Consider the following 26,926-nt stretch of genomic DNA (forward strand, 5'->3'; position numbering starts at 1 on the left):
ATGTGTGTGTGATGTGTGATGTGTGTGATGTGTGTGTAATGTGTGTGTGATGTGTGTGTGGTGCTGTGTGTGTGTGGTGTGTGTGATGTGTGTGGTGTGATGTGTGTGTGATGTGTGTGTGATGTGTGTGTGATGTGTGTGTGTGATGTGTGTGTGTGATGTGTGTGTTGTGATGTGTGTGTGATGTGTGATGTGTGTGATGTGTGTGTAATGTGTGTGTGATGTGTGTGTGTGTGCTGTGTGTGTGTGGTGTGTGTGATGTGTGTGGTGTGATGTGTGTGTGATGTGTGTGTGATGTGTGTGTGATGTGTGTGTGTGGATGTGTGTGGTGTGATGTGTGTGTGTGATGTGTGTGTGATGTGTGTGATGTGTGTGGTGTGTGATGTGTGTGTGGATGTGTGTGTGTGTAATGTGTGTGATGTGTGGTGTGATGTGTGTGATGTGTGTGGTGTGATTGTGTGTGTGATGTGTGTGTGATGTGTGATGTGTGTGATGTGTGTGTAATGTGTGTGTGATGTGTGTGTGTGTGCTGTGTGTGTGTGGTGTGTGTGATGTGTGTGGTGTGATGTGTGTGTGATGTGTGTGTGATGTGTGTGTGATGTGTGTGTGTGATGTGTGTGGTGTGATGTGTGTGTGTGATGTGTGTGTGATGTGTGATGTGTGTGATGTGTGTGTAATGTGTGTGTGATGTGTGTGTGTGATGTGTGTGTGATGTGTGTGTGATGTGTGTGTGATGTGTGTGTGATGTGTGATGTGTGTGTGTGTGTGTTGTGATGTGTGTGTGTGTGATGTGTGTGATGTGTGTGTGTGGTGTGTGTGTGATGTGTGTGATGTGTAATGTGTGTGTGTAATGTGTGTGTGTGTAATGTGTGTGTGATGTGTGTGTGTGATGTGTGTGTGATGTGTGTGTGTGTGATGTGTGTGTGTGATGTGTGTGTGATGTGTGTGTGTGTGATGTGTGTGTGATGTGTGTGTGATGTGTGTGTGATGTGTGTGTGTGATGTGTGTGTGATGTGTGTGTGTGTGATGTGTGTGTGTGATGTGTGTGTGATGTGTGTGTGTAATGTGTGATGAGGTGTGTGATGTGTGTGTGTGATGTGTGTGTGTGATGTGTGTGTGTTGATGTGTGTGTGTGTGGTGTGTGATGTGTGTGTGTGATGTGTGTGTGATGTGTGTGTGTGTGATGTGTGTGTGATTGTGTGTGTGTGTGTGTGTGTGTGTGTGTGATGTGTGTGTGTGATGTGTGTGTGTGATGTGTGTGTGATGTGTTGTGATGTGTGTGTGATGTGTGTGTGATGTGTGATGTGTGTGTGATGTGTGTGTGATGTGTGTGTGATGTGTGTGTGTGTGTGTGTGTGTGTGTGTGTGATGTGTGTGTGTGTGTATGTGTGTGTGTTAATGTGTGTGTGTGTAATGTGTGTGTGATGTGTGTGTGTGATGTGTGTGTGTGTGTGTGTGATGTGTGTGTGTGATGTGTGTGTGATGTGTGTGTGTGTGATGTGTGTGTGATGTGTGTGTGATGTGTGTGTGTGTGATGTGTGTGTGTGATGTGTGTGTGTGTGTGTGTGTGTGTGATGTGTGTGTGATGTGTGTGTGTGATGTGTGTGTGATGTGTGTGTGTAATGTGTGATGTGTGTGTGTGATGTGTGTGTGTGATGTGTGTGTGTGATGTGTGTGTAATGTGTGTGTGTGTATGTGTGTGTGTAATGTGTGTGTGTGTAATGTGTGTGTGATGTGTGTGTGATGTGTGTGTGATGTGTGTGTGATGTGTGTGTGATGTGTGTGTGATGTGTGTGTGATGTGTGTGTGATGTGTGTGTGATGTGTGTGTGTGATGTGTGTGTGATGTGTGTGTGTGTGTGTGTGATGTGTGTGTGTGTGATGTGTGTGTGTGTGTGTGTGATGTGTGGTGTGTGATGTGTGTGTGTATGTGTGTGTGTGTATGTGTGTGTGTGTGATGTGTGATGTGTGTGTGGATGTGTGTGTGATGTGTGTGTGTGATGTGTGTGTGTGTGTGTGATGTGTGTGTGATGTGTGTGTGTGTGTGATGTGTGTGTGATGTGTGTGTGTGTGTGTGTGATGTGTGTGTGATGTGTGTGTGATGTGTGTGTGATGTGTGTGTGGTGATGTGTGTGTGTGTGTGTGTGATGTGTGTGTGTGATGTGTGTGTGTGATGTGTAATGTGTGTGTGTGATGTGTGTGTGATGTGTGTGTGTGATGTGTAATGTGTGTGTGATGTGTGTGTGTGATGTGTAATGTGTGTGTGTGTGTGATGTGTGTGTGTGTGTGTGTGTGTGTATGTGTGTGTGATGTGTGTGTGATGTGTGTGGTGTGATGTGTGTGATGTGTGATGTGTGTGTGTGTGTGATGTGTGTGTGATGTGGTGTGTATGTGTGTGTGTGATGTGTGTGTGATGTGTGTGTGTGTGTGATGTGTGTGTGTAATGTGTGTGTAATGTGTGTGTGTGATGTGTGTGTGTGTAATGTGTGTGTGTGTGATGTGTGTGTGATGTGATGTGTGTAATGTGTGTGTGATGTGTGTGTGATGTGTGTGTGTGTGATGTGTGTGTGATGTGTGTGTGTGTGATGTGTGTGTGATGTGTGTGTGTGATGTGCGTGTGTGATGTGTGTGTGTGTGTGATGTGTAATGTGTGTGTGTGTGTGTGATGTGTGTGTGTGTGATGTGTGTGTAATGTGTGTGTGATGTGTGTGTGATGTGTGTGTGATGTGTGTGTGATGTGTGTGTGTGTGTAATGTGTGTCTGATGTGTGTGTGTAATGTGTGATGTGTGTGTGTGATGTGTGTGTGATGTGTGTGTGTGTGTGATGTGTGTGATGTGTGTGTGTGTGATGTGTGTGTGTGTAATGTGTGTGTGTGTGTAATGTGTGTGTGATATGTGTGTAATGTGTGTGTGTGTGTAATGTGTGTGAGTGTAATGTGTGTGTGATGTGTGTGTGTGATGTGTGATGTGTAATGTGTGTGTGTGATGTGTGTAATGTGTGTGTGTGTGTGTAATGTGTGTGTAATGTGTGTGTGTAATGTGTGTAATGTGTGTGTGATGTGATGTGTGATGTGTGTGTGTAATGTGTGTGTGTAATGTGTGTGATGTGTGTGTGTGTAATGTGTGTGTAATGTGTGTGTGTATGTGTGTAATGTGTGTGTGATGTGATGTGTGATGTGTGTGTGTGATGTGTGTGTGATGTGTGTGTGATGTGTGTGTGATGTGTGTGTGTGTGATGTGTGTGTGTGATGTGTGTGTGATGTGTGTGTGTGATGTGTGTGTGATGGTGTGTGTGTGATGTGGTGTGTGATGTGCGTGTGTGATGTGTGTGTGTGTGTAATGTGTGTGTGATGTGTGTGTGTGTGTAATGTGTGTGTGATGTGTGTGTTGTGTGTGTGTATGTGTGTGTGTGTGATGTGTGTGTGTGATGTGGTGTGTGATGTGTGTGTGTGTGTAATGTGTGTGTGATGTGTGTGTGTGTGTAATGTGTGTGTGATGTGTGTGTTGTGTGTGTGTAATGTGTGTGTGTGTGTGATGTGTGTGTGATGTGTGTGTGTGTGATGTGTGTGTGATGTGTGTGTAATTTGTGTGTGTGTGATGTGTGTGTGATGTGTGTGTGTTGTGTGTGTGATGTGTGTGTGTGTGATGTGTGTGTGTGTGTAATGTGTGTGTGTGTGTGATGTGTGTGTGATGTGTAATGTGTGTGTGATGTGTGTGTGATGTGTGTGTGATGTGTGTGTGTGATGTGCGTGTGTGATGTGTGTGATGTGTGTGATGTGTGTGATGTGTAATGTGTGATGTGTGTAATGTGTGTGATGTGTGTGATGTGTGTGTGTGATGTGTGTGTGATGTGTGTGTGATGTGCGTGTGTGATGTGCGTGTGTGATGTGTGTGATGTGTAATGTGTGTGTGTGTAATGTGTGTGTGATGTGTAATGTGTGTGTGTAATGTGTGTGTGTGATGTGTGTGTAATGTGTGTGTGTGTGTAAATGTGTGTGTGATGTGTGTGTGTAATGTGTGTGTGTGTGTGTAATGTGTGTGTGATGTGTGTGTGTGATGTGTGTGTGATGTGTGTGTGATGTGTGTGTGTAATGTGTGTGTGTGTAATGTGTGTAATGTGTGTGTGATGTGTGTGTGTGTGTGTAATGAGTGTAATGTGTGTGTGTGATGTGTGTGTGATGTGTGTGTGATGTGTGTAATGGTGTGTGTGATGTGTGTGTAATGTGTGTGATGTGTGTGTGATGTGTGTGTGTTTGTGATGTGTGTGTGTGATGTGTGTGTGATATGTGTGTGTGATGTGTGTGTAATGTGTGTGATGTGTGTGTGATGTGTGATGTGTGTAATGTGTGTGTGTGTAATGTGTGTGTGATGTGTGTGTGTGTAATGTGTGTGTGTGTGATGTGTGTGTGTGTGATGTGTGTGTGTGAGTCTGTGTGTGTGTGTAGGAGTGGTGGGTGTAGTGGTTAGCGCTACGCTGCGCTACGAACCCGACCACCCGAGTTCGATTCCCGCTCACGGCCACCACCACTCAGTGACGATTCTCTGAACCGGTCCTGGGCCTCCCCTAGGTCGACTCAGCCGCAAATGAGCTACCTGGTGTAGTTGTGGTGGTGTAGTGGTGGTGGTATAGTGGTAGTGGTGGTGTAGTGGTAGTGGTGGTATAGTGGTGGTGATGTAGTGGTGGTGGTGGTGTAGTGAACATCGCTACCACTCGGGGAGAGACAAAGGCGGCCGGGCGTGGTGGTGGTGCTGGTGGCCACCCCCTCTGTGTGTAGCCACAGTGCCGGTAGCCTTCATAGACGCTGCTGCTGCTACTCGCTACTAGCAGCACTTGCCCCTACAGCCCTGCTAGAGGCTACCTGGGGGAGCTTTGTCTGTGTGTGTGCATCATAGGCGGTGCTACTCGCTACTGACAGCACTTGCCCCTACAGCCCTGCTAGAGGCTACCTGGGGGAGCTGTGTCTGTGTGTGTGTTGATGGGATGATGTGTCGACGAAGCTTCTCGTGATCAGTAATGAAGATTGTTCTTTTTGCTTGACGATGTCGAGAGAGTGAAAATAAATCCAACATCGACAAATCTGTGTTTCATACTTGGAGCTAAATCCGATGATCTGTAAAGCTCTTTGCACGCAGGTGTCTGGTGAAGAGGTGGAGACGCGTGATGTCAGAGTGTCACTACATCACGTGATGTCAGAGTGTCACTACATCACGTGATGTCAGAGTGTCACTACATCACGTGATGTCAGAGTGTCACTACATCACGTGATGTCAGAGTGTCACTACATCACGTGATGTCAGAGTGTCACTACATCACGTGATGTCAGAGTGTCACTACATCACGTGGTGTCAGTGTGTCACTACATCACGTGATGTCAGAGTGTCACTACATCACGTGGTGTCAGTGTGTCACTACATCACGTGGTGTCAGAGTGTCACTACATCACGTGGTGTCAGTGTGTCACTACATCACGTGGTGTCAGAGTGTCACTACATCACGTGGTGTCAGTGTGTCACTACATCACGTGGTGTCAGAGTGTCACTACATCACGTGGTGTCAGTGTGTCACTACATCACGTGGTGTCAGTGTCACTACATCACGTGGTGTCAGTGTCACTACATCACGTGGTGTCAGAGTGTCACTACATCACGTGGTGTCAGTGTCACTACATCACGTGGTGTCAGTGTGTCACTACATCACGTGGTATCAGTGTGTCACTACATCACGTGGTGTCAGTGTCACTACATCACGTGGTGTCAGAGTGTCACTACATCACGTGGTGTCAGTGTGTCACTACATCACGTGGTGTCAGTGTGTCACTACATCACGTGGTGTCAGTGTGTCACTACATCACGTGGTGTCAGTGTCACTACATCACGTGATGTCAGAGTGTCACTACATCACGTGTTGTCAGAGTGTCACTACATCACGTGGTGTCAGAGTGTCACTACATCACGTGGTGTCAGTGTGTCACTACATCACGTGGTGTCAGTGTCACTACATCACGTGGTGTCAGTGACACACACAGTGACACAGTGACACACACACAGTGACACACACACACACACAGTGACACACGCAGTGACACACACACATAGTGACACACACACAGGGACACACACAGTGACACACACAGTGACACACACACACAGTGACACACACAGTGACACACACACAGTGACACACAGTGACACACACACAGTGACACACACACACACACCCAGTGACACACACACACACAGTGACACACACAGTGACACACACACAGTGACACACAGTGACACACACACACAGTGACACACACACACAGTGACACACACAGTGACACACAGTGACACACACACAGTGACACAGTGACACACACACACACAGTGACACACACACACAGTGACACACACAGTGACACACAGTGACACACACTGACACACACAGTGACACACACACAGTGACACACAGTGACACACACACAGTGACACACAGTGACACACCCAGTGACACACACACACAGTGACACACACACAGTGACACACAGTGACACACACACACAGTGACACACACACACATAGACACACAGTGACACACAGTGACACACACACAGTGACACACACACACAGTGACACACAGTGACACACAGTGACACACACACACAGTGACACACACACCCAGTGACACACACACATAGTGACACACACAGTGACACACACAGTGACACACACACAGTGACACACAGTGACACACACAGTGACACACAGACACAGTGACACACAGACACAGTGACACACAGACACAGTGACACACAGTGACACACACAGTGACACACACACAGTGACACACAGTGACACACACACAGTGACACACACACAGTGAGACACACACAGTGACACACACAGTGACACACACAGATACACACACACAGTGACACACACAGTGACACACACACACAGTGACACACAGTGACACACACACAGTGACACACACACAGTGAGACACACAGTGACACACACACAGTGACACACACACACAGTGAGACACACAGTGACACACACAGTGACACACACAGTGACACACACACAGTGACACACAGTGACACACACACAGTGACACACACAGTGACACACACACAATGACACACACAGTGGCACACACACACACACAGTGACATACACACAGTGACACACACAGTGACACACAGTGACACACACACAGTGATACACACAGTGACACACACACAGTGACACACAGTGACACACAGTGACACACACACAGTGACACACACAGTGACACACACACAGTGACACACACACAGTGACACACACACAGTGACACACAGTGACACACACACAGTGACACACAGTGACACACACAGTGACACACACACAGTGACACACACAGTGACACACACACAGTGACACACACACAGTGACACACACAGTAACACACACAGTGACACACACAGTGACACACACACACACACAGTGACACACACACACACAGTGACACACAGTGACACACACACACAGTGACACACACACAGTGACACACACAGTAACACACAGTAACACACAGTGACACACACACAGTGACACACACAGTGACACACACACAGTGACACACACACAGTGACACACACAGTGACACACACACAGTGACACACACAGTGACACACACACAGTGACACACAGTGACACACACAGTGACACACAGACACAGTGACACACAGACACAGTGACACACAGACACAGTGACACACAGTGACACACACAGTGACACACACACAGTGACACACAGTGACACACACACAGTGACACACACACAGTGAGACACACACAGTGACACACACAGTGACACACACAGTGACACACACACACACAGATACACACACACAGTGACACACACAGTGACACACACACACAGTGACACACAGTGACACACACACAGTGACACACACACAGTGAGACACACAGTGACACACACACAGTGACACACACACACAGTGAGACACACAGTGACACACACAGTGACACACACACAGTGACACACAGTGACACACACACAGTGACACACACAGTGACACACACACAATGACACACACAGTGGCACACACACACACACAGTGACATACACACAGTGACACACACAGTGACACACAGTGACACACACACAGTGATACACACAGTGACACACACACAGTGACACACAGTGACACACAGTGACACACACACAGTGACACACACAGTGACACACACACACAGTGACACACACACAGTGACACACACACAGTGACACACAGTGACACACACACAGTGACACACAGTGACACACACAGTGACACACACACAGTGACACACACAGTGACACACACACAGTGACACACACACAGTGACACACACAGTAACACACACAGTGACACACACAGTGACACACACACACACACAGTGACACACACACACACAGTGACACACAGTGACACACACACACAGTGACACACACACAGTGACACACACAGTAACACACAGTAACACACAGTGACACACACACAGTGACACACACAGTGACACACACACAGTGACACACACACAGTGACACACACAGTGACACACACACAGTGACACACACAGTGACACACACACAGTGACACACAGTGACACACAGTGACACACACAGTGACACACACACACAGTGACACACAGACACAGTGACACACAGTGACACACACAGTGACACACACAGTGACACACACACACAGTGACACACACACAGTGACACACAGTGACACACACACAGTGACACACACACAGTGAGACACACAGTGACACACACAGTGACACACACACAGTGACACACACACAGTGACACACACACACAGTGACACACAGTGACACACACACAGTGACACACACACAGTGAGACACACAGTGACACACACAGTGACACACACACACAGTGAGACACACAGTGACACACACACAGTGACACACACAGTGACACACACACACAGTGACACACAGTGACACACACACAGTGACACACACACACAATGACACACACAGTGACACACACACAGTGACATACAGTGACACACACAGTGACACACAGTGACACACACACAGTGACACACACAGTGACACACACACAGTGACACACACACAGTGACACACAGTGACACACACAGTGACACACACACAGTGACACACAGTGACACACACACACAGTGACACACACACACAGTGACACACACAGTGACACACACACAGTGACACACAGTGACACACACACAGTGACACACAGTGACACACACACAGTGACACACACAGTGACACACACACAGTGACACACACACAGTGACACACACACAGTGACACACACACACAGTAACACACACAGTGACACACACACAGTGACACACACAGTAACACACACAGTGACACACACACACAGTGACACACACACACACACAGTGACACACAGTGACACACACACACAGTGACACACACACACAGTGACACACACACAGTGACACACACACACAGTAACACACACAGTGACACACACACAGTGACACACACACACAGTGACACACACACACAGTAACACACACAGTGACACACACACAGTGACACACACACAGTGACACACACACAGTGACACACACACAGTGACACACACACACAGTAACACACACAGTGACACACACACAGTGACACACACACAGTGACACACACAGTAACACACAGTGACACACACACAGTGACACACACAGTGACACACACAGTGACACACACACACACACAGTGACACACACAGTGACACACACACAGCACGTGATATCTTTTTTTATTTAACTCCTCGTCGTTGTTGAAGCCTTCAACTGAGTGCTGCGGTGGTGGTGGTTGTGGTGGTGGTTGTGGTGGTAGTGGTGGTGGTGGTTGTGGTGGTTGTGGTGATGGTTGTGGTGGTTGTGGTGGTGGTGATGGTTGTGGTTGTTGTGGTGGTGGTTGTGGTGGTGGTTGTGGTGGTTGTTGTGGTGGTGGTTGTGGTTGTTGTGGTGGTTGTGGTGGTTGTGGTGGTTGTTGTGGTGGTTTTAGTGGTGGTTGTTGTGGTTGTGGTTGTTGTGGTGGTTGTGGTGGTTGTTGTGGTTGTTGTTGTGGTTGTGGTGGTTGTTGTGGTTGTGGTGGTTGTTGTGGTGCTTGTGGTGGTGGTTGTTGTGGTTGTGGTGGTTGTTGTGATGGTGGTGGTGGTTGTTGTGGTTGTGGTGGTTGTGGTTGTGGTGGTGGTTGTGGTGGTGGTTGTGGTGGTTGATGTGGTGGTGGTGGTTGTGGTGGTTGTTGTGGTGGTGGTTGTGGTGGTTGTTGTGGTGGTTGTGGTGGTGGTGGTGGTTGTGGTTGTTGTGGTTGTGGTTGTGGTGGTTGTGGTGGTTGTGGTGGTGGTTGTGGTGGTGGTTGTGGTGGTGGTGGTTGTGGTGGTTGTGATGGTTGTGATGGTGGTTGTGGTGGTTGTTGTGGTTGTTGTGGTTGTGGTGGTGGTTGTGGTTGTTGTGGTGGTGGTTGTGGTTGTTGTGGTTGTTGTGGTTGTGGTGGTGGTTGTGGTGGTTGTTGTGGTTGTGGTGGTTGTGGTTGTGGTTGTTGTGGTGGTTGTGGTGGTTGTGGTTGTTGTGGTGGTTGTTGTGGTTGTGGTGGTTGTGGTTGTTGTGGTGGTTGTTGTTGTGGTTGTGGTGGTTGTTGTGGTGGTTGTTGTGGTTGTTGTGGTGGTGGTTGTTGTTGTGGTGGTGGTTGTGGTGGTGGTTGTGGTGGTGGTTGTGGTGGTTGTTGTGGTTGTGGTGGTTGTGGTGGTGGTTGTTGTGGTTGTGTTGGTTGTGGTGGTGGTTGTGGTGGTTGTGGTGGTGGTTGTTGTAGTTGTTGTGGTTGTTGTGGTTGTGTTGGTTGTGGTGGTGGTTGTGGTGGTTGTGGTGGTGGTTGTTGTAGTTGTTGTGGTTGTTGTGGTTGTGGTGGTTGTGGTGGTTGTGGTTGTTGTGGTGGTTGTGGTTGTGGTGGTTGTGGTTGTGGTGGTTGTTGTGGTTGTTGTGGTTGTTCTAATCGCTGCTGTTGCTGGAGTCTCCTTCGTCATCATCGTCACAGGAGACGGGGAAACGCAGCACGGCGGCCACTCCACTTAGCTGTGCCAGCTCTGGCGGTCCAGGACATCCACGGGGGGAGAGACACGGGGAGGGAGTGGTGGGTGCAGTGGTTAGCGCCACGTGTGTGTGTGTCTGTGTGTGTGTCACTGTGTGTGTGTGTAATGTGTGTGTGTGTAGGTGTGTGTGTAGGTGTGTGTCACTGTGTGTGTGTGTAGGTGTGTGTGTGTGTGTGTCACTGTGTGTGTCTCTGTGTGTGTCACTGTGTGTGTGTAATGTGTCTGTGTGTCACTGTGTGTGTGTCACTGTGTGTGTGTGTAATGTGTGTGTGTGTCACTGTGTGTGTGTCACTGTGTGTGTGTGTGTCACTGTGTGTGTGTGTAATGTGTGTGTGTGTCACTGTGTGTGTGTCACTGTGTGTGTGTCTGTGTGTCACTGTGTGTGTGTGTAGGTGTGTGTGTAGGTGTGTGTGTGTAGATGTGTGTGTGTGTAGGTGTAGGGAGTGGTGGGTGTAGTGGTTAGCACACTGTGTGTGTGTCACTGTGTGTGTGTCACTGTGTAGGTGTAGGGAGTGGTGGGTGTAGTGGTTAGCGCACTGTGTGTGTGTGTCACTGTGTGTGTCACTATGTGGGGAGCGATAGTGTAGCGGTTAGCGCTACGCTGCGCTATGAACCTGGCGACCCGGGTTCGATTCCCGCTCACGGCCAACACCAGTGACGATTATCTGAACCGGTCCCGGGCCTCCCCTAGGTCGACTCAGCCTCAAATGAGTACCTGGTGCGGTGTGTAAACATTGCCACTAGGGAGACAAAGGCGGTCGGGCGTGGTGCTGGCCACCCACCCCCTCGTGTACCGTTCCGGCCTTCATAGGTGCTCGCTAACAGCACTTGCCCCTACAGTCTGTTAAGGCTATATGGGGGATCTTTATCTTTGTCTTTGTCACTGTGTGTGTCACTGCGTGTGTGTAGGTGTAGGGAGTGGTGGGTGTAGTGGTTAGCGCTACGCTGCGCTACGTGTGTGTGTGTGTGTCTGTGTGTAATGTGTGTGTGTGTGTAATGTGTGTAATGTGTCTGTGTGTGAGTCTGTGTGTCTGTGTGTGAGTCTGTGTGTGTGTGAGTCTGTGTATGTGTGTACGCTGACCACTACAAACCTGGCTACCCGAGTTCGATTCCCGCTCACGGCCACCACCACTCAGTGACGATTCTCTGAACCGGTCCTGGGCCTCCTCTAGATCGACTCAGCCTCAAATGAGTACCTGGTGTAGTGGTGGTGGTGTAATGGTGGTGGTGGTGGTGTAGTAGTGGTGGTGGTGTAGTGGTAATGGTGGTGTAGTGGTGGTGGTGTAGTGGTGGTGGTGGTGTAGTGGTGGTGTAGTGGTGGTGGTGGTGGTGTAGTGGTGGTGTAGTGGTGGTGATGTAGTGGTGGTGTAGTGGTGGTGGTGGTGTAGTGAACATTGCTAGCACTGGGGGAGAGACAAAGGCGGCCGGGCGTGGTGGTGGTGCTGGTGGCCATCCACCCCCTCTGTGTGTAGCCACAGTGCCGGTAGCCTTCATAGACGCTGCTGCTGCTACTCGCTACTAGCAGCACTTGCCCCTACAGCCCTGTTAAAAGCTACCTGGGGGAGCTTTGTCTGTGTGTGTCATAGACGGTGCTACTCGCTACTAGCAGCACTTGCCCCTACAGCCCTGTTAGAGGCTACCTGGGGGAGCTTTGTCTGTGTGTGCATTATAGGCGGTGCTACTAGCTACTAGCAGCACTTGCCCCTACAGCCCTGTTACAGGCTACAGGGGGGTCTTTTTGTGTCTGTGTGTGTGTGTCTGTAGTGTGTCTGTATGTGTGTGTGTCTGTGTGTGTCTGTGTGTGTGTCTGTGTGTGTGTCTGTGTGTGTGTCTGTGTGTCTGTGTGTGTGTGTCTGTGTGTGTGTCTGTGTGTATGTCTGTGTGTGTGTGCATGTGTGTCTGTATGTGTGTGTGTCTGTGTGTGTGTGTCTGTGTGTTTGTCTGTGTGTGTGACTGTGTGTCTGTGTGTGAGTGTATGTCTGTGTGTGTGTGTGTGTCTGTGTGTGTGTGACTGTGTGTCTGTGTGTATCTGTGTGTCACTCACGCTCCCCAGACACGTGTAGACTTGAGAACACCCTGCACACAGACAAGGGAGAGGGTGAGTGAGTAAGCGAGTGGGTGAGTGAGTGGGTGAGTGAGTGGGTGAGCGAGCAAATGGGTGAACGAGTGGGTGAGCAAGTGGGTGAGCGGGTGGGTGAGCGGGTGGGTGAGCGAGTGGGTGAGTGGGTGAGCGAGTGGGTGAGTGGGTGAGCGGGTGGGTGAGCGGGTGGGTGAGCGAGTGGGTGAGTGAGTGGGTGAGCGAGCAAGTGGGTGAGCGAGTGGGTGAGCAGGTGGGTGAGCGGGTGGGTAAGCGAGTGGGTGAGCGAGTGGGTGAGCAGGTGGGTGAGCGAGTGGGTGAGCGGGTGGGTGAGCGGGTGGGTGAGCGAGTGGGTGAGCGGGTGGGTGAGCAGGTGGGTGAGCAAGTGGGTGAGCGAGTGAGTGAGTGAGTGGGTGAGTGAGTGGGTGAGTGGGTGAGCGGGTGGGTGAGCGGGTGGGTGAGTGAGTGAGTGAGTGGGTGAGTGAGTTGGTGAGCGGGTGGGTAAGCGAGTGGGTGAGCGAGTGGGTGAGTGGCCACTCACCTCACCGTCCCTCCATTCTCCCTCACGCTGTCCACAAGACGGACATAGCGACTCCTCACCAACACGTCCGGGTTCCTGTACATCAACCAGACAGACACACACACACATAGACACACACACACAGACACACAACAACCGCCATTCGCCACTAAGTGGCGGTGACGTCACCACGACGCTTGTGCCAGGCTATGTGCACCCTGAGGCCACGTGAAGTGTCGAACGCCCGCTGGCAGGAGGTCACGGGGCAGACCCAGGTGCCACGGGTCGACTGACTGAGATGACTGGCTGATGCACCACCTGTGCCCCCTACTGTGCCAACCTGCTGTGCTTTAGCCACCCGGCGCTCATTGTTGTGAGCGTCGCTCCTCCGCCCTCCGTTGTTGTTGGAGGGCGACTGCCTCCAACTGCCCAGTAGCATCCTTCACGAGCCTCTTCCACAGAGGCCGATCTTGACACCGCTGGTACCAGTCATCGGCAAGTCCACTCAGCTCCACGTCCTCCTGTACCACATCACTCCATCTCTTCTCTAGCCCGTGCCGCGCCCGCTTAGCCCCCTCAATCCGGCCGAACAAAAGCTGTTTCGGCATGCGGTGGCTGGGCATGCGGGCTACATGACCCAGCCATCGCAGCCTTGCCTGCCGGAGGAGCTCACCGATGGGACCCTGCCCAGATCTTTCAAGGATTTGTGAGCTCCTCACACAATCCAGTCTGGTTAAACCCAGGATGGATCGTAGGCAGGCCAGCCTAAATGTTTCTAACCGGCGAAGATGCTCCATTAGGGGGGTCCACGTTTCGCAAGTGTAGAGAAGGGAGGGAATGACCGTGGCCGAGAAGACCTGAAGCTTAGTGCGGAGCGACAGACCAGGTAGCTTCCACACAGCGTTACGCACCCGATGAAAAGATATTGCCGCTCGACTGATTCGGAGTGAGACCTCTGCTGTTAAACTGGAGCCAGTCATAAGCACAATGCCCAGGTATGGGAAACTCTCCACTCTCTCCACAACTGCCCCATCACCGATTGGGAGTTGTGGGGGTGGAGTGTCCGATGGTACAAAATACCCAGGCAGGTGCTTAGTTTTGGTGGGGCTGATGGTAAGGCCCCACCTCTTAGTGGCACGCTCCAGTCTCAGCAGCAGCGTCTCCAACTCCTCCTCTGACTGAGCAGCTATTACCAAATCATCAGCATACATAACGTGGTTGAGCAATAGGGAGCCATCCCTTGACCGCACCCGGGCATCGATTAGCCTCCCATTATATCTGTACCATATGGAGATTCCCCCGGTACAGCTATTGAAGGCTTCACGAACTACGTGGTCAAAATAGATGTTAAATAATGTGGAAGCCAGAGGACATCCCTGTCGCACCCCAAGGTGTACAGGGAATGGCTCTGACTCCCGGCCACGTAGTTTTACCCGGGCCCGCTCACCATCATGAAGGTCCTTAATGATCGTGAGCAGAGGGTCAGGTACTTCAAAAGCACGAAGAACGACCCAGAGCCCAGGCCTACTGATGGTATCATAGGCCTTGACCAGGTCAATAAAGCAGAGATGTAGGTCTTGTTGGAATTCCCTACACCTCTGCTGTAGCAGACGGACAGAAAATATGGCATCTGTGCAGGACCGCCCTTTCCTGAAACCGCATTGGGGCTCCGCAAGCCTCTCCTCAGCGTGCCTGGCAAGGCGATGCTGAATAATCCTTGCCAGGACCTTTCCCGGCACACTGAGGAGTGAGATGCCCCTGTAGTTGTTACAGTCTGTGCGGTCCCCCTTCTTAAAAAGGGGGACCACCAGGGCATCCTTCCAATCCTGCGGAACCCGTCCAGTGGTCCAGACTGTTGTTATGATGTCATATAGGGCAGTCTGTGCACAAACGCCACCCTCCCTCAGCATTTCGCTTGGGAGATCATCTCTGCCCGCTGCCTTTCCTGGTCTCAGACTCCGGATCGCCTTCAATACTTCCTCAGCAGATGGCACCTCAGCCAGCCACTCACAGGGGGTGACTTCTTCCAATATTTGAGGCACCGCAGCCTCAGCAGGGTCATCCTCACTTTGTGCCACGATGTTTTCCTGGCTGAGGGATTTTCCCTCCCCCAGGACCTCACAGAAATGCTCAGCAAATCTGCGAACCTGTTCCTGGGGGTCGGAGATTGGATCACCGTTTTTTCCCCTAATGATGGTAATAGGTGTGGCGCTGCAGGTTACTTTTTTGATGGAGTTAAATAGAGATTTGTGATCACGGGCCACTGAGGCAGACTCCATCTCCTCAGCAACCCGCGACCACCACCCATCCTTGCAGCGCCTCACGGCTCTCTGAACCTCCGAGCGAAGGCTGCGGTAAGCCTCCTCATTCTCTGACGTGGGATTCTGTAGCCGATGACAGTGGGCCTGTCGCTTTTTCTCAACCATCCTGAACACCTCTGTCAGCCAGGGTCTCTGGGGAGGTCTGGACCGCGTACCCAAAGCAGCCATTGCAGCTGCATGAGTCACAGTCCTAAACCTCGCCCATTTACCCTCAACATCAGGAGGAGTCGGGGACGATGCCAATCCCAGCCGCAAGCGATGATGAAATTCTCGCTTGCAACTTTCATCAGATAACTGAGACCAGGCCACTTTATGTTGGAATGGGGTCCTGGGTGTACACCCACCACCGGAGTGGAAGAATGGCAGGCGCATCTTACAGATGACTAGTCGATGGTCAGAGGGCAGATCAGCTCCACGGTAGGTCCTGGTGTCAAGGACATGGGCTCGCATTCGCTGGTCTGTCACTATGTAGTCCAGCAGATGTTCTTGCTTGGACCCGGCATGCATCCATGATGTTGTGTGGATGCGCCGATGCCGGAACAGCGTGTTGGTAATTACAAGCCCATGGGCTGCACAAAAATCTAGCAGCCTCCTACCGTTGTTATTGAGCTGATCTGGCCCATGCCCTCCAATCACTCCAGACCAGGTGCCAGTATCATGACCAACTCGGGCATTGAAGTCACCCAACATGATGACTCTATCCCGAGGGGCCACTTTAGCCAGCACCTGTGACAGGAGGTCATAGAAGGCATCTGACTCATCGGCTTTGCCTGCATCCCTCCACGGATGTTCATCTTCGGTGGGGGCATAAGTAACCACGACCACCATTCCTCGCCTCCGGTTGATGGGAAGGCGAGCCCAAAGTAGCCTGGGGCTTACAGCTTCCCACACCTCACCGCCACGCTCCCACGCCCCCTTCATTCTTTTGTTCAAAAGAAGAGCCACACCCTGTTGTTTGGCAGTCTGCTGCCCCGAGTAGAGGACTGTCCACCCCTCATGGTGGCAGGAGCCAGAGCCGGTCCACCGGACCTCCTGAATGCCGCATAGATCCAGGCGGTACCGGTCCAGCTCCCGACAGAGGAGTGGCAGCCTCTCCTCTGCAGTGAGCGTTCGAACATTCCACGTGGCCACCCGTAGTGGCTTTTCGTTGTTTCTGGAGTAGCCCCGAGGGTAGGTATTCAATCTCCTGGCTCCGCCAATTGGGGTTTGGCCAGGAAACGTCATAGACGCCTGGCCCCCCGGGGCCTCCGGCACAAGCTTATTAGTTACACACACTCACTCACACACACACTCACACACTCACTCACACACACACTCACACACCCACTCACACACTCGCTCACCCACTCACACACTCACTCACACACACACATACTCACACACACACACTCACTCATCCACTCACTCAGACACTCACACACTCACACACACACTCACTCACACACTCACTCACACACTCACTCACACACTCACTCACACACTCACACACTCACCCACTCACACACTCAGACACTCACACACTCACATACTCACTCACACACTCACTCACACACACACTCACTCACACACTCACACACTCACTTACCCACTCACACACTCACTCACCCACTCACACACTCAGACACTCACACACTCAGACACTCACACACTCACTTACCCACTCAAACACTCACACACTCACTCACAGACTCAGACACTCACACACTCACTCACCCACTCACACACTCACACACTCACTCACACAGAGACCCACACACTCACACACTTACGCAAAGAGCTATGTCTGTACCTGAAGAGGTGATCACTACTACCAAGAGCACTTGCCCCTACAGCCCTGCTACAGGCTACCTGGGAGAGCTTTGTCTGTGTATGTATCATAGGTGGTGCTACTCGCTACTAGCAGCACTTGCCCCTACTGCCCTGCTAGAGGCTACCTGGGGGAGCTTTGTCTGTGTGTGTCATAGGTGGTGCTACTCACTACTAGCAGCACTTGCCCCTACAGCCCAGCTAGAGGCTACCTGGGGTAGCTTTGTCTGACTGCATTTGCCCCTACAGCCCTGTTAGAGGCTACCTGGGGCGGCTTTGTCTGTGTCTTTGTGTGATAGCCAACTGCACTTGCCCCTACAGCCCAGCTAGAGGCTACCTGGGGTGGCTTTGTCTGACAGCACTTGCCCCTACAGCCCAGCTAGAGGCTACCTGAGGCGGCTTTGTCTGACAGCACTTGCCCCTACAGCCCAGCTAGAGGCTACCTGGGGTGGCTTTGTCTGACAGCACTTGCCCCTACAGCCCAGCTAGAGGCTACCTGGGGCGGCTTTGTCTGTGTCTTTGTGTGCTAGCCAACTGCACTTGCCCCTACAGCCCAGCTAGAGGCTACCTGGGGCGGCTTTGTCTGACTGCACTTGCCCCTACAGCCCTGCTAGAGGCTACCTGGGGCTTTTTTGTCTGTCTTTGTGTGCTAGCCAACTGCACTTGCCCCTACAGCCCAGCTAGAGGCTACCTGGGGTGGCTTTGTCTGACTGCACTTGCCCCTACAGCCCTGCTAGAGGCTACCTGGGGCGGCTTTGTCTGTGTCGTTGTGTGCTAGCCAACTGCACTTGCCCCTACAGCCCAGCTAGAGGCTACCTGGGGCGGCTTTGTCTGTGTCGTTGTGTGCTAGCCAACTGCACTTGCCCCTACAGCCCAGCTAGAGGCTACCTGGGGCGGCTTTGTCTGACTGCACTTGCCCCTACAGCCCAGCTAGAGGCTACTTGGGGCGGCTTTGTCTGTGTCTTTGTGTGCTAGCCAACTGCACTTGCCCCTACAGCCCAGCTATAGGCTACCTGGGGTGGCTTTGTCTGACTGCACTTGCCCCTACAGCCCAGCTAGAGGCTACCTGGGGCGGCTTTGTCTGTGTCTTTGTGTCTACCTGAACAGGTGGTCGCTGACCAGCAGCGAATCGACTGCCAGCGCCTCATTGGCTTTCTCCACGTGCTTCAAGCTGGCCAATCAGAGAGCACACACACACGTGGTGTCAGTGAGGAGTGGGTGGAGAGTGAGTGGGTGGGTGGGTGGTGAGTGGGTGGGTGGGTGGTGAGTGGGTGGGTGAGTCAGTGGGTGGGTCAGTGGGAGGGTGAGTGAGTGGGTGAGTGGGTGAGTGAGTAGGTGAGTGAGTGGGTGGGTGGGTGGTGAGTGGGTGGGTGAGTGGGTGAGTGGGTGGGTGAGTGGGTGAGTGGGTGGGTGAGTGGGTGAGTGGGTGGGTGAGTGAGTAGGTGAGTCAGTGGGTGGGTGAGTGAGTGAGTGGGTGAGTGAGTGGGTGGATGAGTGGGTGGGTGAGTGGGTGGGTGGGTGAGTGAGTGGGTGAGTGGGTGGGTGAGTGGGTGGGTGAGTGAGTGGGTGGGTGGTGAGTGGGTGAGTGAGTCAGTGGGTGGGTGAGTGAGTGGGTGAGTGGGTGAGTGAGTGGGTGGGTGGGTGGGTGGTGAGTGGGTGGGTGAGTCAGTGGGTGGGTCAGTGGGAGGGTGAGTGAGTGGGTGAGTGAGTAGGTGAGTCAGTGGGTGGGTGAGTGAGTGGGTGAGTGAGTAGGTGAGTGAGTGGGTGAATGAGTGAGTGGGTGAGTGGGTGGGTGAGTGAGTAGGTGAGTCAGTGGGTGAGTGGGTGAGTGAGTAGGTGAGTGAGTGGGTGAATGAGTGAGTGGGTGAGTGGGTGGGTGAGTGAGTAGGTGAGTCAGTGGGTGGGTGAGTGAGTGAGTGAGTGGGTGAGTGAGTGGGTGGATGAGTGGGTGGGTGATTGGGTGGGTGGGTGAGTGAGTGGGTGGGTGAGTGGGTGGGTGAGTGAGTGAGTGGGTGGTTGAGTGAGTAGGTGAGTCAGTGGGTGGGTGAGTGAGTGGGTTAGTGAGTGGGTGAGTGGGTGGGTGGTGAGTGAGTGGGTGAGTGAGTGGGTGAGTGATTGAGTCAGTGGGTGAGTGAGTGGGTGGTGAGTGGATGAGTGAGTGGGTGAGTGGGTGGGTGAGTGGGTGAGTGAGTGGGTGGGTGAGTGGGTGAGTGAGTGGTGAGTGGGTGAGTAGGTGGGTAGGTGAGTGAGTGGGTGAGTGAGTGGTGAGTGGGTGAGTGAGTGGGTGAGTGAGTGAGTGAGTGGGTGAGTGGGTGGGTGGGTGGGTGAGTGGGTGAGTGGGTGGGTGAGTGAGTAAGTGGGTGAGTGGTGAGTGAGTGGGTGGGTGGGTGAGTGAGTAGGTGGGTGGGTGGGTGGGTAAGTGAGTGAGTGGGTGGGTGGGTGAGTGAGTGGGTGGGTGGGTGAGTGGGTGGGTGGGTGGGTGAGTGAGTGAGTGAGTGGTGAGTGAGTGGGTGGGTGAGTGAGTGGGTGGTGAGTGGATGAGTGGTGAGTGGGTGAGTGGGTGAGTGAGTGGGTGGGTGAGTGGTGAGTGAGTGAGTGGTGAGTGAGTGGGTGAGTGAGTGAGTGGATGAGTGAGTGGTGAGTGGGTGGGTGGGTGAGTGAGTGAGTGGGTGAGTGGGTGGGTGGGTGAGTGAGTGGGTGGGTGGGTGAGTGAGTGGTGAGTGAGTGGGTGAGTGAGTGAGTGGGTGAATGAGTGGGTGAGTGGGTGGGTGGTGAGTGGGTGAGTGGGTGGGTGGTGAGTGACTGTGTGGGTGGGTGGTGGGTGAGAGGGTGGGTGAGAGGGTGAGTGAGTGAGTGGGTGAGTGAGTGGGTTATTGAGTGAGTGGGTGAGTGAGTGAGTGAGTGGGTGAGTGAGTGGGTGCGTGGGTGAGTGAGTGGGTGAGTGAGTGAGTGGTGAGTGAGTGAGTGGTGAGTGAGTGGGTGAGTGAGTGGTGAGTGGGTGAGTAGGTGGGTGGGTGAGTGAGTGGGTGAGTGAGTGGTGAGTGGGTGAGTGAGTGGGTGAGTGAGTGAGTGGGTGAGTGGGTGGGTGGGTGGGTGAGTGGGTGAGTGGGTGGGTGAGTGAGTAAGTGGGTGAGTGGTGAGTGAGTGGGTGGGTGGGTGGATGAGTGAGTAGGTGGGTGGGTGGGTGAGTGAGTGGGTGGGTGGGTGAGTGAGTGGGTGGGTGGGTGGGTGAGTGGGTGGGTGGGTGGGTGAGTGAGTGAGTGAGTGGTGAGTGAGTGGGTGGGTGAGTGGGTGGGTGGGTGGTGAGTGGGTAGGTGAGTGGGTGAGTGGGTGGGTGAGTGGGTGAGTGGGTGGGTGAGTGGGTGAGTGGGTGGGTGGTGAGTGAGTAGGTGAGTCAGTGGGTGGGTGAGTGAGTGGGTGAGTGAGTGGGTGGATGAGTGGGTGGGTGAGTGGGTGGGTGGGTGAGTGAGTGGGTGAGTGGGTGGGTGAGTGGGTGGGTGGTGAGTGGGTGAGTGAGTCAGTGGGTGGGTGAGTGAGTGGGTGAGTGGGTGAGTGAGTGGGTGGGTGGGTGGGTGGTGAGTGGGTGGGTGAGTCAGTGGGTGGGTCAGTGGGAGGGTGAGTGAGTGGGTGAGTGAGTAGGTGAGTCAGTGGGTGGGTGAGTGAGTGGGTGAGTGAGTAGGTGAGTGAGTGGGTGAATGAGTGAGTGGGTGAGTGGGTGGGTGAGTGAGTAGGTGAGTCAGTGGGTGAGTGGGTGAGTGAGTAGGTGAGTGAGTGGGTGAATGAGTGAGTGGGTGAGTGGGTGGGTGAGTGAGTGGGTGAGTGGGTGGGTGGGTGAGTGAGTGAGTGAGTGGGTGAGTGAGTGGGTGGATGAGTGGGTGGGTGATTGGGTGGGTGGGTGAGTGAGTGGGTGGGTGAGTGGGTGGGTGAGTGAGTGAGTGAGTGGGTGGTTGAGTGAGTAGGTGAGTCAGTGGGTGGGTGAGTGAGTGGGTTAGTGAGTGGGTGGGTGGTGAGTGAGTGGGTGAGTGAGTGGGTGAGTGATTGAGTCAGTGGGTGAGTGAGTGGGTGGTGAGTGGATGAGTGAGTGGGTGAGTGGGTGGGTGAGTGGGTGAGTGAGTGGGTGGGTGAGTGGGTGAGTGAGTGGTGAGTGGGTGAGTAGGTGGGTGGGTGAGTGAGTGGGTGAGTGAGTGGTGAGTGGGTGAGTGAGTGGGTGAGTGAGTGAGTGAGTGGGTGAGTGGGTGGGTGGGTGGGTGAGTGGGTGAGTGGGTGGGTGAGTGAGTAAGTGGGTGAGTGGTGAGTGAGTGGGTGGGTGGGTGAGTGAGTAGGTGGGTGGGTGGGTAAGTGAGTGAGTGGGTGGGTGGGTGAGTGAGTGGGTGGGTGGGTGGGTGAGTGGGTGGGTGGGTGGGTGAGTGAGTGAGTGAGTGGTGAGTGAGTGGGTGGGTGAGTGAGTGGGTGGTGAGTGGATGAGTGGTGAGTGGGTGAGTGGGTGAGTGAGTGGGTGGGTGAGTGGTGAGTGAGTGAGTGGTGAGTGAGTGGGTGAGTGAGTGAGTGGATGAGTGAGTGGTGAGTGGGTGGGTGGGTGAGTGAGTGAGTGGGTGAGTGGGTGGGTGGGTGAGTGAGTGGGTGGGTGGGTGAGTGAGTGGTGAGTGAGTGGGTGAGTGAGTGAGTGGGTGAATGAGTGGGTGAGTGGGTGGGTGGTGAGTGGGTGAGTGGGTGGGTGGTGAGTGACTGTGTGGGTGGGTGGTGGGTGAGAGGGTGGGTGAGAGGGTGAGTGAGTGAGTGGGTGAGTGAGTGGGTTATTGAGTGAGTGGGTGAGTGAGTGAGTGAGTGGGTGAGTGAGTGGGTGCGTGGGTGAGTGAGTGGGTGAGTGAGTGAGTGGTGAGTGAGTGAGTGGTGAGTGAGTGGGTGAGTGAGTGGTGAGTGGGTGAGTAGGTGGGTGGGTGAGTGAGTGGGTGAGTGAGTGGTGAGTGGGTGAGTGAGTGGGTGAGTGAGTGAGTGGGTGAGTGGGTGGGTGGGTGGGTGAGTGGGTGAGTGGGTGGGTGAGTGAGTAAGTGGGTGAGTGGTGAGTGAGTGGGTGGGTGGGTGGGTGAGTGAGTAGGTGGGTGGGTGGGTGGGTGAGTGAGTGGGTGGGTGGGTGAGTGAGTGGGTGGGTGGGTGGGTGAATGGGTGGGTGGGTGGGTGAGTGAGTGAGTGAGTGGTGAGTGAGTGGGTGGGTGAGTGAGTGGGTGGTGAGTGGATGAGTGGTGAGTGGGTGAGTGGGTGAGTGAGTGGGTGGGTGAGTGGTGAGTGAGTGAGTGGTGAGTGAGTGGGTGAGTGAGTGAGTGGATGAGTGAGTGGTGAGTGAGTGGGTGGGTGAGTGAGTGAGTGGGTGAGTGGGTGGATGAGTGAGTGGTGAGTGAGTGGGTGGGTGAGTGAGTGAGTGGGTGAGTGGGTGGGGTGGGTGAGTGAGTGGGTGGGTGGGTGAGTGAGTGGGTGGGTGAGTGAGTGGTGAGTGAGTGGGTGAGTGAGTGAGTGGGTGAATGAGTGGGTGAGTGGGTGGGTGGTGAGTGGGTGAGTGGGTGGGTGGTGGGTGGGTGTGTGGGTGGGTGGTGGGTGAGAGGGTGGGTGAGAGGGTGAGTGAGTGAGTGGGTGAGTGAGTGGGTGATTGAGTGAGTGGGTGAGTGAGTGAGTGGGTGAGTGAGTGGGTGCGTGGGTGAGTGAGTGGGTGAGTGAGTGAGTGAGTGGTGAGTGAGTGAGTGGTGAGTGAGTGGGTGAGTGGGTGAGTGAGTGGTGAGTGAGTGAGTGGGTGAGTGAGTAGGTGAGTGAGTGGGTGGGTGGGTGGTGAGTGGGTGGGTGAGTGGGTGGGTGGGTGAGTGGGTGGGTGGGTGAGTGGGTGGATGAGTGAGTGGGTGGCTGAGTGAGTAGGTGAGTCAGTGGGTGGGTCAGTGGGAGGGTGAGTGAGTGGGTGAGTGAGTGGGTGAGTGAGTGGGTGAGTTAGTGGGTGGGTGAGTGAGTGGGTGAGTGAGTGGGTGAGTGAGTAGGTGAGTGAGTGGGTGAATGAGTGAGTGAGTGGGTGAGTGGGTGGGTGAGTGAGTAGGTGAGTCAGTGGGTGGGTGAGTGAGTGAGTGGGTGAGTGAGTGGGTGGATGAGTGGGTGGGTGAGTGGGTGGGTGGGTGAGTGAGTGGGTGAGTGGGTGGGTGAGTGGGTGGGTGAGTGAGTGAGTGGGTGGTGAGTGGGTGAGTGAGTCAGTGGGTGGGTGAGTGAGTGGGTGAGTGGGTGAGTGAGTGGGTGGGTGGGTGGGTGGTGAGTGGGTGGGTGAGTCAGTGGGTGGGTCAGTGGGAGGGTGAGTGAGTGGGTGAGTGGGTGAGTGAGTAGGTGAGTCAATGGGTGGGTGAGTGAGTGGGTGAGTGAGTAGGTGAGTGAGTGGGTGAGTGGGTGGGTGAGTGAGTAGGTGAGTTAGTGGGTGAGTGGGTGAGTGAGTAGGTGAGTGAGTGGGTGAATGAGTGAGTGGGTGAGTGGGTGGGTGAGTGAGTAGGTGAGTCAGTGGGTGGGTGAGTGAGTGAGTGAGTGGGTGAGTGAGTGGGTGGATGAGTGGGTGGGTGAGTGGGTGGGTGGGTGAGTGAGTGGGTGAGTGGGTGATTGAGTGGGTGGGTGGTGAGTGAGTGGGTGAGTGAGTGGGTGAGTGATTGAGTCAGTGGGTGAGTGAGTGGGTGGTGAGTGGATGAGTGAGTGGGTGAGTGGGTGGGTGAGTGGGTGAGTGAGTGGGTGGGTGAGTGGGTGAGTGGGTGAGTGAGTGGTGAGTGGGTGAGTGGGTGGGTGGGTGAGTGAGTGGGAGAGTGAGTGGTGAGTGGGTGAGTGAGTGGGTGAGTGAGTGAGTGAGTGGGTGAGTGGGTGGGTGGGTGAGTGGGTGAGTGGGTGGGTGAGTGAGTGAGTGAGTGGGTGAGTGAGTGGTGAGTGAGTGGGTGGGTGGGTGGGTGAGTGAGTAGGTGGGTGGGTGGGTGGGTGAGTGAGTGGGTGGGTGGGTGAGTGAGTGGGTGGGTGGGTGGGTGAGTGAGTGAGTGGTGAGTGAGTGGGTGGTGAGTGGATGAGTGGTGAGTGAGTGAGTGGGTGAGTGAGTGGGTGGGTGGGTGAATGGATGAGTGAGTGAGTGGGTGAGTGAGTGGGTGAGTGAGTGGTGAGTGAGTGAGTGGTGAGTGAGTGGGTGAGTGAGTGAGTGAGTGGATGAGTGAGTGGTGAGTGAGTGAGTGGGTGGGTGAGTGAGTGAGTGGGTGGGTGGGTGGGTGAGTGAGTGGGTGAGTGAGTGGTGAGTGAGTGAGTGGGTGAGTGAGTGGGTGAATGAGTGGGTGGGTGGTGAGTGGGTGAGTGGGTGGGTGGTGAGTGGGTGTGTGGGTGGGTGGTGGGTGAGAAGGTGGGTGAGAGGGTGAGTGAGTGAGTGGGTGAGTGAGTGGGTGATTGAGTGAGTGGGTGAGTGAGTGGGTGAGTGAGTGAGTGGGTGAGTGAGTGGGTGCGTGGGTGAGTGAGTGGGTGAGTGAGTGAGTGAGTGGGGAGTGAGTGAGTGAGTGGGGAGTGAGTGAGTGAGTGGTGAGTGAGTGGGTGAGTGGGTGAGTGAGTGGTGAGTGAGTGGGAGAGTGAGTGAGTGGGTGAGTGAGTGGGTGAGTGAGTGGTGAGTGAGTGGTGAGTGGTGAGCGAGTGGTGAGTGAATGGTGAGTACCCATAGAACGCTCTATCTGGCTCGTTCTGCATGGCTTTGTAGAAGTCATCCAGAGCCTTCACCTCTCCTGCCGCCTGGAAACACGGACAGTGTGACACTGTACCCAGCAACACTGTACCCATCGACATACTGTACCCAGCAACACTGTACCCAGCAACATACTGTACCCAGCAACATACTGTACACAGTCACTGTACCCATCAACATACTGTACCCACCAACACTGTACCCAGCGACACTGTACACAGCAACATACTGTACACACCAACACTGCACACACCAGCACTGTACCCAGCAACACTGTACCCAGCAACATACTGTACACAGTCACCGCACCCATCAACATACTGTACCCACCAACACTGTACCCATCAACATACTGTACACAGTCACTGTACCCATCAACATACTGTACCCACCAACACTGTACCCAGCAACATACTGTACCCAGCAACATACTGTAAACACCAACAATGCACACACCAACACTGTACCCAGCAATGGACTGTACACACCAACACTGTACACACCAACACTGTACCCAGCAACACTGTACACACCGACACTGTACACACCGACACTGTACACACCGACACTGTACACACCGACACTATACACACCGACACTGTACACACCGACACTGTACCGAACAACGCTAAACAGCACCACACTGTACCAAGCAACACTACTCACCACTACACTGTAGCTCTGTACAGTGTAGTGGTGAGTGTAGTGGTGAGTGTGGTGGTGAGTGTGGTGGTGAGTGTAGTGGTGAGTATTGGTGGTGAGTGTGGTGGTGAGTGTGGTGGTGAGTGTGGTGGTGAGGGTAGTGGTGAGTGTGTGGTGAGTGTGGTGGTGAGTGTGGTGGTGAGTGTAGTGGTGAGTATTGGTGGTGAGTGTAGTGGTGAGTGTAGTGGTGAGTGTAGTGGTGAGTGTGGTGGTGAGTGTGGTGGAGTGTGGTGGTGAGTGTCGTGGTGAGTGTGGTGGTGAGTGTGGTGGTGAGTGTGGTGGTGAGTGTAGTGGTGAGTATTGGTGGTGAGTGTAGTGGTGAGTGTAGTGGTGAGTATTGGTGGTGAGTGTAGTGGTGAATGTAGTGGTGAGTGTAGTGGTGAGTGTGGTAAGTGTGGTGGTGAGTGTAGTGGTGAGTAGTGGTGAGTAGTGGTGAGTAGTGGTGAGTAGTGGTGAGTATTGGTGAGTAGTGGTGAGTGTAGTGGTGAGTAGTGGTGAGTAGTGGTGAGTGTAGTGGTGAGTGTAGTGGTGAGTAGTGGTGAGTGTAGTGGTGAGTAGTGGTGAGTGTAGTGGTGAGTAGTGGTGAGTAGTGGTGAGTGTGGTGGTGAGTAGTGGTGAGT

At 53.4% G+C, this 26,926-nt stretch overlaps 1 protein-coding gene across 1 annotated transcript in view; it reads right to left on the reverse strand.

Moving 5' to 3' along the window:
- Positions 1-10,951: 10,951 nt before the first annotated feature.
- PELO (pelota mRNA surveillance and ribosome rescue factor) overlaps positions 10,952-26,926 on the reverse strand; it is a 52,575-nt gene continuing 36,600 nt past the window's right edge. The window contains 5 exon segments of the mRNA XM_076058576.1: positions 10,952-11,160; positions 13,211-13,242; positions 13,785-13,859; positions 18,990-19,061; positions 25,578-25,651. Of these exon segments, the coding sequence (XP_075914691.1) occupies positions 11,066-11,160; positions 13,211-13,242; positions 13,785-13,859; positions 18,990-19,061; positions 25,578-25,651 (348 nt within the window). The 3' untranslated portion in view covers positions 10,952-11,065.

This window comes from Petromyzon marinus (genome assembly GCF_048934315.1).
Source record: "Petromyzon marinus isolate PM22_M1 ecotype Great Lakes invasive population chromosome 77 unlocalized genomic scaffold, UKy_Petmar_22M1.pri1.0 chr77_unloc.1, whole genome shotgun sequence".
Classification (NCBI taxonomy): Eukaryota; Metazoa; Chordata; class Hyperoartia; order Petromyzontiformes; family Petromyzontidae; genus Petromyzon; species Petromyzon marinus.